The sequence below is a fragment of the Bombina bombina genome, chromosome 7 (assembly GCF_027579735.1).
Source record: "Bombina bombina isolate aBomBom1 chromosome 7, aBomBom1.pri, whole genome shotgun sequence".
NCBI classification, from domain to species: Eukaryota; Metazoa; Chordata; class Amphibia; order Anura; family Bombinatoridae; genus Bombina; species Bombina bombina.
Genome location: NC_069505.1, coordinates 80571428 through 80588194, shown reverse-complemented (window position 1 = coordinate 80588194; position 16767 = coordinate 80571428). Strand labels below are relative to the sequence as shown.

At 39.8% G+C, this 16767-nt stretch overlaps 1 protein-coding gene across 2 annotated transcripts in view; it reads right to left on the bottom strand.

Moving 5' to 3' along the window:
* Positions 1–16767, bottom strand: part of LOC128665902 (AP-2 complex subunit alpha-2) — a 442402-nt gene that overhangs the window by 22786 nt on the left and 402849 nt on the right. For both annotated transcript variants that reach the window (XM_053720151.1, XM_053720152.1), the window contains 2 exons: positions 5456–5525; positions 3937–4071 (listed from right to left, as the gene is read on the bottom strand). In XM_053720151.1, coding sequence (XP_053576126.1) covers positions 3937–4071; positions 5456–5525 — 205 coding nt within the window. The remainder of the gene's footprint in view (positions 1–3936; positions 4072–5455; positions 5526–16767) is intronic.

The following is a 16767-nucleotide window of genomic DNA, read 5'->3' as shown; positions in this document are numbered from 1 at the left end:
TTAGACAAAACTTCAGTCATAACAGTAGCCATATCATGTAATGTTATCTGTAATGGCCGCCCAGATGTATTAGGCGCCATAATATCACGCACCTCCCGGGCGGGAGATGCAGGTACTGCCGCGTGAGGCGAGTTAGTCGGCATAACTCTCCCCTCGCAGTTTGGTGAAATTTGTTCACATTGTACAGATTGACTTTTATTTAAAGTAGCATCAATACAGTTGGTACATAAATTTCTATTGGGCTCCACCTTGGCATTGGAACAAATGACACAGATATCTTCCTCTGAGTCAGACATGTTTAACACACTAGCAATAACTTGCAACCTGGTTATAATCTTTTTTAGCAAAAACGTACTGTGCCTCAAAGAGGTACTTAAACGATTAAATGACAGTTGAGATAATGAACTGAAAAACAGTTATAGCATCAACTTTAAAATAACACAACTTTTAGCAAAGGTTTGTTCCCATTAGTAAATAACAATAACTAAATTTGACATAAAAAATTATAGAGTAACGTTTTTATTCACAGTCAATATAAAATTCTCACAGCTCTGCTGAGAGAATGTACCTCCCTTCAAAGAAGTTTGAAGACCCCTGAGATCTGTCAGTGAACCGGATCATGCAGGAAATATAATAGTAGCTGACTGGAAATTTTTGATGCGTAGCAAAGAGCGCCAAAAACGGCCCCTCCCTCTCACACACAGCAGTGAGGAGAAACGAAACTGTCACAATTTAAAGCAGACAACTGCCAAGTGGAAAATAATGCCCAAACATTTATTCACTCAGTACCTCAGCAATGTAAACGATTCTACATTCCAGCAAAAACGTTTAACATGATAATATTTATTAAAAGGATTAGTGACCTTTAACAGAGTAGTTCCGGTGAAATACCATTCCCAGAATACTGAAGTGTATACATACATGTCATTATAACGGTATAGCAGGATTTTCTCATCAATTCCATTCAGAAAATAAAAACTGCTACATACCTCAATGCAGATTCATCTGCCCGCTGTCCCCTGATCTGAAGCTTTTACCTCCCTCAGATGGCCGAGAACAGCAATATGATCTTAACTACTCCGGTTAAAATCATAGTAAAAAACTCTGGTAGATTCTTCTTCAAACTCTGCCAGAGAAGTAATAACACGCTCCGGTGCTATTGTAAAATAACAAACTTTTGATTGAAGTCATAAAAACTAAGTATAATCACCATAGTCCTCTCACACATCCTATCTAGTCGTTGGGTGCAAGAGAATGACTGGGACTGACGTAGAGGGGAGGAGCTATATCAGCTCTGCTGGGTGAATCCTCTTGCATTTCCTGTTGGGGAGGAGTTATATCCCAGAAGTAATGATGACCCGTGGACTGATCACACATAACAGAAGAAAAGACTCTCTCAATTCAAGGAAAACGCAGGCTTCGCCCTTCCCTCAATATATAATTATAATCTGGTCTGCTTGATGAAGATAGTTCCAGATTGGTTATTAGATATAGATCAGCTAACGCCTCTGGATGTAGAAGCTGGCCTTTTTAAACCGTATAGCCTAAAAGCCCTAATACATATGAGGCAAAGAGACTGGCCTCCTTTACTCAAAGTTATGTACACCTTTAGAAATCCTATCATAGCCTGGCAAAAATTATGCACGGCGGTAGGTGTCAATTTTCAGTGTTCTAGATATTTACCAATCCAGAATAATCCACTCTTCCCCGCAGGTTCTGATACCGAAATTTTTACGAGATGGAAGATAGGGGGCTTAGACTACTTTGCACAATGTATTGATGAAGAGAGACAAGTTATTCATTCATTTGGCTCCTTAAAAGAAAAATATAATCTCCCTAACCGCGATATGTTCGGCTATTTTCAAATCAGGCATTTTCTCAACACTACAGCACTTGCAGATTTTTACATAAATTGGGAAATACTAACTAAAGCTCTATCACGCCGTCAGCTTGGTAGAGCATCCATATCTCATTGGTATAATATATTATTGAGTAAAGAAGGTGTCTATGGCATGGAACGGCTCCATGAGAGATGGTCATCAGACATCCCGCAATTGGAGCTTAAGACAATCCAAGAAAGTATTGACAGGGCTTGGTCAGCGACACCTCTGTTATCTTGGCGTGAATCTCATCTTAGATTAATTAATAGGACCTATATCACACCAGAGAAGTTAGGGAAGTGGAATAATAAGCAAAGATATGAATGTACACGCTGCCACTACCTAAATGCCAACTTGATCCACTGCATCTGGGCATGTCCCAAAGTCAAACAGTTTTGGGCAAAAGTCTCATTTTGGCTTTCAAAAACCCTAAAACTTAAAATTTCTTTGGAGATGGAGGAAATCATCTTTCTAAGGCAATACGATGATAGGGCGGGAAATATAAAGTTTGTTAATTTCATAATTTTAGCCGCTAGAAACATTATTTTTTCTTCCTGGAAAGCTAATAAAGGCCCTATGCTCACCTCTCTTTTGAACATGTTAGACTCCAAATTAATTTATGAACAATATGAGACGCAGATATCTTCTGAAAAAGAAATTGCCAAATTTTTCAGGAAATGGGGAGATTACATTCTCTCCAATACACTGGAAGTTCAAAGAAGCCTCATCGCTCCCTTTAAACACTCTGAATGGATTCAGAATGCTGTATTGAGAGGGGAATTCAGTAGTGATGTAATCACTTAATTTTTGTTGGTCCCGGTCTCTTGGAGAGGGGGGGGGGGAGTGGGAATTCAACCTAAGTCTCCCTTATCATCATTCCTATTTTATTTCATTCATATTTTTTTTTTTTTTTTTTATTATTTATTTTTTTATTTTTTTTATTTATTTTTTTTTTTCTTCTTCTTTCTCACTCCTTTCTTCTTCTTTTCCCCAGTCCTTCTCTCTTCTTTTCTTATTTTCTGTATTTTTCCTTTATCGGTACACTATACCTATGTTGGGTTATTGTTTGTTCAAAAAGATGAAAATGTTTTGAGGCACAGGTTTCTCAATTTCTACTCCAAGAACTATTATTGGATTAGGTTGTAGAACTCGGTAAAAGCATTTTGTATTTTTTAATAGGTATAAGCAGTTGTATATAACACCAATCACGAAATATGTTCACCTTTCATTGTATTATCTGATCCACTTATTTGTGTAACCTGTCCCTCTTTTCAATCAATAAATAAAATAAAAAAAAAAAAAAAATAAAAAAAAAACTAGCCGTTTCCCGGTTTACATATTTGTATAATACAACTGCCGGGAGTAAATAACACTGTTTGCTCTCCAGCCCCAGTGTGTATCCACAGCCCCATCACAATAAGAGCCCTTTATTATTCCAGCCCTTAACATGTGAATGAATGTAATGTAGTGCTCACTTTTTTCTGAGAGAATGTTTTGTACCCAGAAATAAAAAAGTTAGCACTTACCTTGAATGCTGTGCGACAGCATGGCAGTCCAGCAGGTTTTCAGAGGTCCTCTCCCTCCCATAGCCCTGTGGACTAAGATCAGCCTGAGTTAAAAGTGCTTAGGCTATCTGGAATAGGGCAGCAAATATGTATAGGAGGCGCAGAGAGAATTATGTCCACCAGTTCCTATTGCTTTAAAGCCACAAAATGCTCTACTGTAGAGACTGATAAGGTCTAGGCTAAACCCAAGAACAAAGTAGCACTCACTGGCACTACTTTAAAAATAATAAACTCTTGATTGAAGAATCTTCACTAACACCTCACTTTACCTCTTCCTATCACTAACACAAGCAAAGAGAATGACTGGAGTGGGAGGGAAGGGAGGAGCTATATATACAGCTGTGCTGTGGTGCTCTTTGCCACCTCCTGCTGGCCAGGAGGCGATATCCCACAAGTAAGGATGAAATCCGTGGACTCATCGTATCTTTAAAAAGAAATAACTAAATTTAAGAAAATCTAAGGTAACTTCTTTTCAGCTGACACATTCCTACCTGGGCCTGTACATTAGGTTCAAGTCGCAGCAGGCATCCCACTTGTCGGGATTTTGTCTGAATAATTCCAGCTGCCACAAAATTGGACGGATTTGGATCAACGTTTTCCAAAAGAGCAGGGCCAAATCCAATGATCTAAGAAAATTGCAAGAAAATAGTAACTACAACCTGCAAACAATTAAATGGGTTGAAAAAATATTCTCATAAAAAAACAAAACAAAAGCAAAATATAAAAATACCCCCCCCCCCCCAAACACTCTTAAATATTTTATTTTAAGAACTGTAAGGGAATCCCATAGAAAGTACTTGAGACTGACAAACGTAAGAACAGTCTAGACCAAATACTTATTCTTTATTACTTATTGTTATATATATATATATATATCAGACAAGCTTCTTGCAACAAGTTCCACATCTATAAGCTTGTAAGAAGTACATAAAATATTTAAATAATAGTTTGTTAGCAACCAAAAATGGCCGCCAAGCTCCACCCACAGCTTTCTTCTTGTCCAGTTAGCTGTTTTCTTGTATGGCAGTTTATCAGTGCATGTTTAATATTTTTCAGTTTGCTATTTCAAATTGCAAATGCACAAATCGGCATCTGCGAGTAGGAAAACGTATTTAAATGGACAGTATACACTGATTATTTATTTTGTTCGCTTTTCCTGCAAACTTTTAATTTCCTGTTAGAAATGGAAGTGAAAAACACTGTTATATTCCGCATAGCCATTGGCTGCACACTCTTATGACCTATTTATAACAGTCCCTAACTGGCCATAGCAGAGAAGTTAACCTAAGTTACAACATGGCAGCTCCCATTGTTTTATAGACACTAGAATTTTACACTTATTTTGTCACTATTTAATTTAATGAAGCTTTAAAAAAAAAAAATAATCTACATGTTATTCTTAGACTAATCTTTTATTAAATGAATCATTCTATGTAGCATTTATTTAGTGTTCAATGTCCCTTTAAGAGTCAATCGTGATTAGAGAAACTTAACATACCAAAACAATGAACATACAATGAATATTTAAAAGGTTTTGTGTACTTCTTACAAGTTTATAGATGTGGGACCAAATACAGGATGCCTGAGATACAGGCTTCTAATCAGCATGCACCCTTTCCTTATACTTATTGTCATTTTTAAATAAAGTTGCATGGTGACATCATCACGTCATTGAGCGTGATGTCACCACACAAAACGTGAAGCCCCGTCAATACCTGTCACTATACAGGCCTGATTGCCGGGGTAGGAGCGGGTGGGAGCCCCCAGATCTCCCTCAAGATGGGAGAGTGCTAGCGACGGCTCTGAGCCGTCATTAGCACCTGAGTGGGAAACACTGCGACGGCTCGGCGCCGTCGTTAGCACTGAAAGGGTTAAAGAGATATTACGAAAAAGTAAATTATTCATTTGGATAATATGGGACATTTCTTTTTTAAGAAACAAAGTGTTTATAAGATTCAAAAACTGCCTCATTGTTTTACTATAGATTTTTCTATTCAAAGCTTTACTCACCTTAGCCTTTGTGATCTCTGTATCCATAGGAAGTTTAGCCTTAAAAATATTTTGCACCTCTTGGTTTGGGCTAAAGAAAATATAAAGGAATAAATATGTCAATATTGTTGTTCTGGGTCAATCACTGTTTTTATGTACAACACACAGCTTTATTTTCACACAATCTGCTCACCATAATTACTCCACAAAGGTTCATTCTAGATACTATAAAATCATTAGAAAAAAAATGAATTTATACTTGGATACAGTTCTTTCAGGATGATGAAAGTCTATAACATGTGGGATATATTTCCCACCACCAGGAGGAAGTCAAGAACCCTAACAAGAGCTTTAAATCCCTCCCACCTCCTCTCCCCACCCAGTTTACATAAAGCTGAGGAGAGTGACTGAAAATGTAGAAAAGACAGTAAGCAGGGTTAAGAGGAGTAAATAAGAACTGCCCCCAATATAGCAAAAAGGGGGGGGGGGGTTCCTATGGATGCTCATCCTCCTGAAATAAATAAATTTATAGGCAAGTTTAAATTCTCTTTTCTTTAGTAAGATGATGAGAGTCCATATGAGTCCATAACATATGGGATACAATACTCAAGCTGAGAGTCCATGTTAATAACTGGTAGTACAAAATGATGGCAGTTCCTATTTGCCAGACACTGCGGCCTAAAGGACTTTCCTGCCAAATGCAGCTTTGGGAGAAGCATAAATATCAAAATGATAACATTTAGAAAATGTATATAGGAAAGACCAAGTTGCCCCCTTGCAAATTAGTTCCAAGGAGGCGTCATTTTTGAAGGCCCAAGAAGTAGATACATATCTAGTAGAATGAGCATTTACTAATTTTAAAGGTGGTTTTCCCACAACCAAGTAAGACTAATGAATAGTCTGCTTAAAGGGACACTGAACCCAAATTTTTTCTTTTGTGATTCAGATAGAGCATGGAATTATAAGCAACTTTCTAATTTACTCCTATTATCAAATTTTCTTTATTCTCTTGGTATCTTTATTTGAAATGCAAGAATGTAAGTTTAGATGCCGGCCCATTTTTAGTGAACAACCTGGGTTGTCCTTGCCGATTGGTGGATAAATTATTCCACCAATAAAATAAGTGCTGTCCAGAGTTCTGAACCAAAAAAAGCTTAGATGCCTTCTTTTTCAAATAAAGATAGCAAGAGAACGCAGAAAAATGAATAGGAGTATATTAGAAAGTTGCTTAAAATTGCATGTTCTATCTGAATCACAAAAGAAAAAATATGGGTTCAGTGTCCCTTTAAGCCATGATGCCAAGGCCACCGCTGTAGCCTTTTGACCCTTTCTGGAACCTGAAAAATTGACCAATAGGCTAGAAGTCTGTCTAAAATCTTTGGTAGCCTGAAGATAAAATTTTAAGGCTCTGACCACATCCAAATTGTGTAGCAGACATTCCTAAGAATTAGAAGGATTTGGACACAGTGAAAGAACAACAATTTCCTGATTAATATTCTCTGATGACACTTTATTTGAAAGAAAATTATATTTATTCTGGAGGACCACTTTATCCAGATGAAAAAAAAACAAAAAGGGTGGATCAGAAGACACAGCTAATAATACAGAAACTCTTCTAGCAGAAGAAATTGCTAGAAGAAAGAGAACCTTCCAGGACAATCATTTGTGAAAACAGAAAGAACCAGATTCAAATACCAAGTGGGGAGAAATGGGCCTAATAGTTCAAATTGTCACCAAGGCTTGCACAAAAGTTTGATTATCAGGCAACTTAGCCAGCTTCTGATGAAACAAAACAGACAATGCCGAAATCTGTCTCTTTAGACCCGTCAAATTCAGAGATTTGAAATCCGGATGATAACATTTAGAAATAATAATTTGGAATAAACTTCCTCAAGAGGTAGTAGCAACAAACACTGTGGGGGACTTTAAAAATGCATGGGACAAGCATAGGGCTATCCTACGAACTAGATAAGTTTATACTGTTAGGTAAGGTGGGGCAGACTTGCTGGGCCTATGGCTCTTATCTGCCGTCAATATCTATGTTTCTATGTTTCTATGATACAAAGGTCCTTGAGACGTCATATTTTCTTAGGTGAAAAGCACATGGAGGAAGAGATGACATCTGAATTAGCTCCTCATACCAAATTCTGCAGGGCCACACCTGAGCTACGAGAATTATTGAAGCTGATTCATGTTTGATTCTGGCAATGACTCTTGGAAGAAGAACAAACGGAGGAAACAGGCAAGTTGAAAGTTCCAAGGACAGACTAGACTCTAGAGCATCTATTATGTGAGCGCTTGGATCTCTTAACCTGGTGTAATAATCCGGAAGTTTGTGGTTCAATTTAGACGCCATTAGATCTATTTCTAGAAGACCGAATATCAGAACTATACGTCCTGATGAAGAGACCATTCTCCTGGATGGACGGACTAACGACTTATGCAATGTGCTTCCCAATTGTTTAAGCCTGGAATGTGAATTTCCAATAAGGTGCAGAGGTTTTCCTCTGCCCAAGACTTTGAGTCCCTACTTGAAATGAAACGTCATGGCAGCAAGCAAAAGGTACTGCATCTGACACTGCCACCATAAGATCCACTTCCATACATTGTGCTACAGATGGAGAATGAGCCATCTGTAGGGAACGACAGGCAGTCTAAAGTGTGGTTCTGCGAGTATCTGTGTGCAACAAGAGTATTTGAACAGAGTCTATTATCACGCCCAAAAAAACACCCTTGTGGCTGGGGACAAGGGCCTTTTGGAAACATTGATTTTCCATCCATGTTCCTGGAAAGATACCATTCTGTGGGTATGAACAGTAGCCAGTGAAAGACGAAGCTTGAACCAAAATATTGTCCAAAAAAGGGGCAATAGAGATTCCCTGTGCTCTGATCACTGCTAAGAGAGGCCCTAATATCGTTGTGAAGATGCGTTGGTATGTGGCCAAAGTTAAGGGGAGGGCCACATATTGGCAATGTTTGTTGAGAAACGCAAATCATCTAAACTGGAAATGGTCATTGTGAATTAGAATGTGTAGAGAAGCATCCTTTAAATCTATTGTTCTCATAAATTGACCTTTCTGAACTAGAGTAAAAATGGTACGGGCTGTTTCCATTTGAAAAGAAGGTACCCAAACAAATTTGTTCAGATATTTTAGATCCAGAATAGGATGGTAGTTGCCCTCCTCCTTTGGGACAATGAAGAGGTTGGAATAGAAACCATGTCCCTGTTGAGTGATTGGAGCAGGTTGGATCACTCCCATGCCCTTTAACTCTCGAACACACCGAACTAAAGGCAGCCATCTTTACAGGTTCTTTTGGAACTGGAGACAGATGAAACTGTCCCTAGGGAGGTCTGGTGCGAAAGCCTATGCGATAACCCTGGGATATGATATTGAGAACCCAGGGATCCTGAACTGATTGAGGCAAGGCCTTCTGAAACCAAATTAATCTGCCTCCCTTCTAGAAGGTCTTCTGGACAGGGGGCCATCCCTTCATGCAGATTTCTCATTGGAATTAGATTTTTTGGTCTGTTTGTTCTTAGACCAGGAAGGGTTGGAGGGGGACTTCTGATCTCTAGGGGAGTAGAAGGAATGAAAATGATTTGTTTGTTTGTTCTTGTCCTGAGGTAGAAATGTCCTTTTTTTTCCACCCAGTGACAGTTTTGGTAATAGAATCCAATTCTGAACCAAAAATAAACTTCTCTTCAAAAGGGACCAATAGTCTATTCTTAGAGACCATATCAGCTGACCAAGATTTAAGCCATAAAGCTCTCTTTAATAAAACAAAAATGGACATATTCATTACATCAATTTAAATTATGTCAAAAATTGCATAACAAATTAAATCATTAGCCATCTTAAGGACTTTAATGCAGCTGCTAATATCCTCAGAAGATTGTTAAGACACCAGCTGAGAAAGAGAATCACACCAGAAGGACGCTGCAGCGGAAACACAGATGATCGCGACTGCAGGTCTAAGCTGATTGGGAAAATAGTTTCCTAAGCAAGGACTCAGATTTGCAGTCCATTAGATCCCTAAAAGAAAACCTATCTTCCACAGGAATAGCAGTGGGTCTTGCTACGGTGGAAATAGCACCAACAAACTTATGGACTAGTTCCCAGGCTGTCAAATTATTTTCTGAAAGTGGATACATTCTTTTTAACCTGTTAGAAGGTGCTTAAGGAAATCCTGATTTTTCCATTCTTTGGCTATATATTCTGTAACCAATTCTGGTGCTTTAAAAACCTTAGGCACTTTGGGCGGAGCTTTAAAGACCCGATTCAACTTATTCACAGGCTTAGAATCCTCTGAATTTTGGTTTGATAGTTCTAAAGTATTTGAAACCTCCTGAAGCAGGAAATGGACATGGCCAACTTTAAATCTAAACGTGGAATAAATCTCTGGCTCAGTTGCTGGTTCAGGGTCCTCAGGGGAGATTTCACCCTTAGAAAGAACTTCAGCTGAGTCAGAGCTTTGTAAGCTAGGTGGTAACTGAGCCTGGGGTACAGGACCCTGCGAGTTACAGGTTATATGAGGTAAAGTTTTGTTTGTTTGTTTTTTATCTCTTTTACATAATTTTCCTAAATAAAATAAAAAATAAAAGATACTCAAAATACAGAAGAAACAAATCTGATTTGAATATTTACCAATACATTTTAGTAGTGAAATTTATATGCAGAACATTTACTTGGTATAGAGCAGGGGCCCTCACTTTTTTTGTTCAAGATAAATTGCTTGTGTTAGGAAAAAAATGTGCTAGGCACCACAGTGGGCTGGCAGAAAAACATAATTTATGTAAGAATTTACCTGATAAATTAATTTCTTTCATATTGGCAAGAGTCCATGAGCAAGTGACGTATGGGATATACAATAATACCAGGAGGGGCAAAGTTTCCCAAACCTCAAAATGCCTATAAAATACACCCCTCACCACACCCACAATTCAGTTTAACTAATAGCCAAGTAGTGGGGTGATAAAGAAAGGAGTAAAAAACATCAACAAAGAAATTTGGAAATAATTGTGCTTTATACAAAAAATCATAACCACCATAAAAAGGGTGGGCCTCATGGACTCTTGCCAATATGAAAGAAATTAATTTATCAGGTAGATTCTTACATAAATTATGTTTTCTTTCATGTAATTGGCAAGAGTCCGTGAGCTAGTGACATATGGGATATCAATACCCAAGATGTGGAACTCCACTCAAAAGTCACTAGAGAGGGAGGGATAAAAATAAACAACAGCCATTTTCGGCTGAAAAAAATAATCCACAACCCAAAGTATAAGTTATTCTCATAATGAAAAGAAAAACTTACAACATCAGCAGAAGAATCAAACTGAAACAGCTGCCTGAAGAACTTTTCTACCAAAAACTGCTTCTGATGAAGCAAATACATAAAAACAGTAGAATTTATTAAAGGTATGCAAAGAGGACCAATTTGCCCCTTTGCAAATCTGATCAACTGAAGCTTCATTCTTAAAAGCCCACAAAGTGGAGACTGATCTAGTAGAATGAGCTGTAATTCTCTGAGGCGGGGCCTGACCTGACTCTAAATAAGCGTGGAGAATGAAAAGCTTTAACCAAGAAGCCAAGGAAATAGAGGCCTTCTGACCTTTCCTAGGACCAGAAAATATAACAAATAGACTAGAAGTCTTCCTGAAATCTTTAGTAGCTTTAACATAATATTTCAAAGCTCTCACCACATTCAAAGAATGTAAGGATCTTTCCAAAGAATTCTTAGGATTAGGACACAAGGAAGGGACAACAATTTCTCTACTAATGTTGTTAGAATTCACAACCTTAGGTAAAAATTTAAATGAAGTCCACAAAACCGCCTAATCCTGATGAAAAATTAGAAAAGGAGATTCACAAGAAAGAGCAGATAGCTCAGAAACTCTTCTAGCAGGAGAGATAGCCAAAAGGAACAACACTTTCCAAGAAAGTAGTTTAATGTCCAAAGAGTGCATAGGCTCAAATGGAGGAGCCTGTAACGCCTTCACAACCAAATTAAGACTCCAAGGAGGAGAAATTGATTTAATGACAGGCTTAATACGAACTAAAGCCTGAACAAAACAGTGAATATCAGCAAGATTAGCTATCTTTCTGTGAAATAAAACAGAAAGGGCAGAGATTTGTCCCTTCAAGGAACTTGCAGACAAACCCTTATCCAAACCATCCTGAAGAAACTGTAAAATTCTAGGAATTCTAAAAGAATGTCAAGAGAATTTAAGAGAATACCATGAAATGTAAGCTTTCCAAACTCGATAATAAATCTTTCTAGAAACAGATTTACGAGCTTGTAACATAGTATTAATCACAGAGTCAGAGAAACCTCTATGACTTAGCACTAAGTGTTCAATTTCCATACCTTCAAATTTAATGATTTGAGATCCTGATGGAAAAATGGACCTTGAGACGGTAGGTCCGGCCTTAACGGAAAATCTGCATACCAAAACCTGTGGGGCCATGATGGAGCCACCAGCAACACAAACGAATGTTCCATGATGATTTTGGAGATCACTCTTGGAAGAAGAACTAGAGGCGGGAAAATATAAGCAGGTTGATAACACCAAGGAAGTGTCAGCGCATCCACTGCTTCCGCCTGAAAATCCCTGGACCTGAACAGGTATCTGGGAAGTTTCTTGTTTAGATGAGAGGCCATCAGATCAATCTCTGGAAGACCCCACATCTGAACAATCTGAGAAAACACATCTGGATGGAGAGACCACTCCCCCGGATGTAAAGTCTGACGGCTGAGATAATCCGCCTCCCAATTGTCTACACCTGGGATATGAACCGCAGAAATTAGACAGGAGCTGGATTCTGCCCATGCAAGTATCCGAGATACTTCTTTCATAGCTTGGGGACTGTGAATCCCGCCCTGATGATTGACATATGCCATTGTTGTGATATTGTCTGTCTGAAAACAAATGAACGGTTCTCTCTTCAACAGAGGCCAAAACTGAAGAGCTCTGAAAATTGCACGGAGTTCTAAAATATTGATTGGTAATCTCGCCTCTTGAGATTTCCAAACCCCTTGTGCTGTCAGAAATCCCCAGACAGCTCCCCAACCTGAAAGACTTGCATCAGTTGTGATCACAGTCCAGGTTGGCCGAACAAAAGAGGCCCCTTGAACTAAACGCTGGTGATTTAACCACCACGTCAGAGAGTGTTGATCATTGGGATTTAAGGATATTAATTGTGATATCTTTGTATAATCCCGGCACCATTGATTCAGCATACAAAGCTGGAGAGGTCGCATGTGAAAACGAGCAAAGGGAATCGCGTCCGATGCTGCAGTCATGAGACCTAAAACTTTCATGCACATAGCCACTGAAGGGAATGACTGAGACTGAAGGTGCCGACAGGCTGCAACCAATTTCATGGACACTGAATCTATCTGGAAACCTAAAAAGGTAACCCTTGTCTGAAGAATCAAGGAACTTTTTGGTAAATTGATCCTCCAACCATGTTTTCGAAGAAACAACACTAGTTGATTCGTGTGAGATTCTGCAGAACGTAAAGACTGAGCTAGTACCAAGATATCGTCCAAATAAGGAAACACCGCAATACCCTGTTCTCTGATTACAGAGAGTAGGGCACCGAGAACCTTTGAAAAGATTATTGGAGCTGTTGCTAGGCCAAATGGAAGAGCAACAAATTGGTAATGCTTGTCTAGAAAAGAGAATCTCAGGAACTGATAATGTTCAGGATGAATCGGAATATGAAGGTATGCATGTCCTTGCTGAACAAAAGGCAGAATAGTCCTTATAGTCACCATCTTGAAAGTTGGTACTCTTACATAACGATTTAAAATTTTCAGATCCAGAACTGGTCTGAATGAATTTTCTTTCTTTGGGACAATGAATAGATTTGAATAAAACCCCAGACCTTGTTCCTGAAAAGGAACTGTCATGATTACCCCTGAAACCTCCAGGTTTGAAACACACTTCAGGAAAGCCTGAGCTTTTACTGGATTTACTGGGATGCGTGAGAGAAAAAATCTTCTCACGGGAGGTCTTACTCTGAATCCTATTCGGTACCCCTGAGAGACAATGCTCTGAATCCATTGATTTTTGACAGAATTTATCCAAACATCCTTGAAAAACCTTAATCTGCCCCCTACCAGCTGTGCTGGAATGAGGGCCGCATCTTCATGCAGACTTAGGGGCTGACTTTGGTTTCTTAAAAGGCTTGGATTTATTCCAATTTGAGGAAGGCTTCCAATTGGAAACAGATTCCTTGGGGGAAGGATTAGGTTTTTGTTCCTTATTTTGACGAAAGGAACAAAAACGATTAGAAGCCCTAGATTTAACCTTAGGTTTTTTATCCTGAGGCAAAAAAACTCCCTTTCCCCCAGTAACAGTTGAAATAATAGAATCCAACTGAGAACCAAATAAATTATTACCTTGGAAAGAAAGATAGTAATCTAGACTTAGATGTAATATCAGCATTCCAAGATTTAAGCCACAAAGCTCTTCTGGCTAAAATAGCCAAAGACATGGATCTAACATAATATATCAAAAATATTATTAGCAATAGCATCACAAATAAAAACAGAATTTATGCTTACCTGATAAATTTCTTTCTCCTAAGGTGTGTCCGGTCCATGGCTTCATCCTTGTGGGAATATTCTCTTCCCCAACAGGAAATGGCAAAGAGAGCACAGCAAAAGCTGCTCATATAGCCACCCCTCTGGCTCCGTCCCCCAGTAATTCGACCGACGGTTAGGAGAAAAAGGAGAAACCATAGGGTGCCGTGGTGACTGTAGTGTATAGAAAGAAAAAATTTGAAACCTGACTAAAAAGCCAGGGCGGGCCGTGGACCGGACACACCGTAGGAGAAAGAAATTTATCAGGTAAGCATAAATTCTGTTTTCTCCTACATTGGTGTGTCCGGTCCACGGCTTCATCCTTACTTGTGGGAACCAATACCAAAGCTTTAGGACACGGATGAAGGGAGGGAACAAGTCAGGTTACCTAAACGGAAGGCACCACGGCTTGTAAAACCTTTCTCCCAAAAATAGCCTCCGAAGAAGCATAAGTATCGAATTTGTAAAATTTGGCAAAAGTGTGCAGAGAAGACCAAGTCGCTGCCTTACATATCTGATCAACAGAAGCCTCGTTCTTGAAGGCCCATGTGGAAGCCACAGCTCTAGTAGAGTGAGCTGTAATTCGTTCAGGAGGCTGCCGTCCGGCAGTCTCATAAGCCAATCGGATGATGCTTTTCAGCCAAAAAGAAAGAGAGGGAGCAGTAGCTTTCTGTCCTCTCCTCTTACCAGAATAAACGACAAACAAAGATGAAGTCTGTCTGAAATCCTTTGTTGCATCTAAATAGAATTTTAAAGCACGGACCACATCTAAATTGTGTAACAAACGTTCCTTCTTCGAAACTGGATTCGGACACAGAGAAGGAACAACTATTTCCTGGTTAATATTCTTGTTGGAAACCACTTTTGGAAGAAAACCAGGTTTGGTACGCAAAACAACCTTATCTGCATGGAATACCAGATAGGGTGGATCACACTGCAAAGCAGACAATCCAGAAACTCTTCTAGCAGAAGAAATAGCAACCAAAAACAGAACTTTCCAAGATAGTAACTTAATATCTATGGAATGTAAAGGTTCAAACGGAACCCCTTGAAGAACTGAAAGAACTAAATTTAGACTCCAAGGAGGAGTCATGGGTCTGTTAACAGGCTTGATTCTGACTAAGGCCTGTACAAAAGCTTGTACATCTGGCACTGCTGCCAGGCGTTTGTGTAACAAAACAGACAAAGCAGATATCTGTCCTTTTAGAGAACTCGCTGACAACCCTTTATCCAAACCCTCTTGGAGAAAGGAAAGAATCTTAGGAATTTTAATTTTACTCCAAGAGAATCCCTTGGATTCACACCAACAGATATATTTTTTCCATATTTTATGGTTAATTTTCCTAGTCACAGGTTTTCTGGCTTGGACCAGAGTATCTATAACTGAATCTGAAAACCCACGCTTAGATAAAATCAAGCGTTCAATTTCCAAGCAGTCAGCTGCAGAGAGAATAGATTTGGATGTTCGAATGGACCTTGTACTAGAAGATCCTGTCTCAAAGGTAGCTTCCATGGTGGAGCCGATGACATATTCACCAGGTCTGCATACCAAGTCCTGCGTGGCCACGCAGGAGCTATCAGAATCACCGAGGCCTTCTCCTGTCTGATCCTGGCTATGAGCCTGGGAAGGAGAGGAAACGGTGGAAACACATAAGCTAGGTTGAACGACCAAGGCGCCACTAATGCATCCACTAGTGTCGCCTTGGGATCCCTGGATCTGGACCCGTAGCAAGGAACCTTGAAGTTCTGACGAGACGCCATCAGATCCATGTCTGGAATGCCCCATAATTGAGTTAACTGGGCAAAGACCTCCGGGTGGAGTTCCCACTCCCCCGGATGTAAAGTCTGACGACTCAAATAATCCGCCTCCCAGTTGTCTACTCCTGGGATGTGAATTGCAGATAGATGGCAGGAGTGATCCTCCGCCCATTTGATGATCTTGGATACCTCTCTCATCGCCAAGGAACTCTTTGTTCCTCCCTGATGATTGATGTATGCTACAGTCGTCATGTTGTCCGACTGAAATCTTATGAATCCGGCCTTCGCTAGTTGAGGCCAAGCCCGGAGCGCATTGAATATCGCTCTCAGTTCCAGGATGTTTATCGGGAGAAGAGACTCTTCCCGAGACCATAGACCCTGAGCTTTCAGGGAGTCCCAGACCGCGCCCCAGCCTAATAGACTGGCGTCGGTCGTGACAATGACCCACTCTGGTCTGCGGAAACTCATTATTCCCTGAGACAGGTGATCCTGAGCCAACCACCAACGGAGTGAGTCTCTGGTTAACTGGTCTACTTGAATCTGGGGAGACAAGTCTGCATAATCCCCATTCCACTGTCTGAGCATGCACAGTTGCAATGGTCTTAGATGAATTCGAGCAAAAGGAACCACGTCCATTGCTGCCACCATTAGGCCTATTACTTCCATGCACTGAGCTATGGAAGGCTGAGGAATAGATTGAAGAACTTGACAAGCATTTAGAAGCTTTAATTTTCTGACCTCTGTCAGAAAAATCTTCATTTCTACAGAATCTATTATTGTTCCCAGAAAAGGAACTCTTGTAGACGGGGACAGGGAACTCTTTTCCACGTTCACCTTCCACCCGTGAGACCTGAGAAAAGCTAATACAATGTCTGTATGAGCCCGTGATCTGGAAAGGGACGACGCTTGGATTAGGATGTCGTCTAGGTAAGGTGCCACTGCAATGCCCCTCGGTCTTAGAACCGCTAGGAGGGACCCTAGCA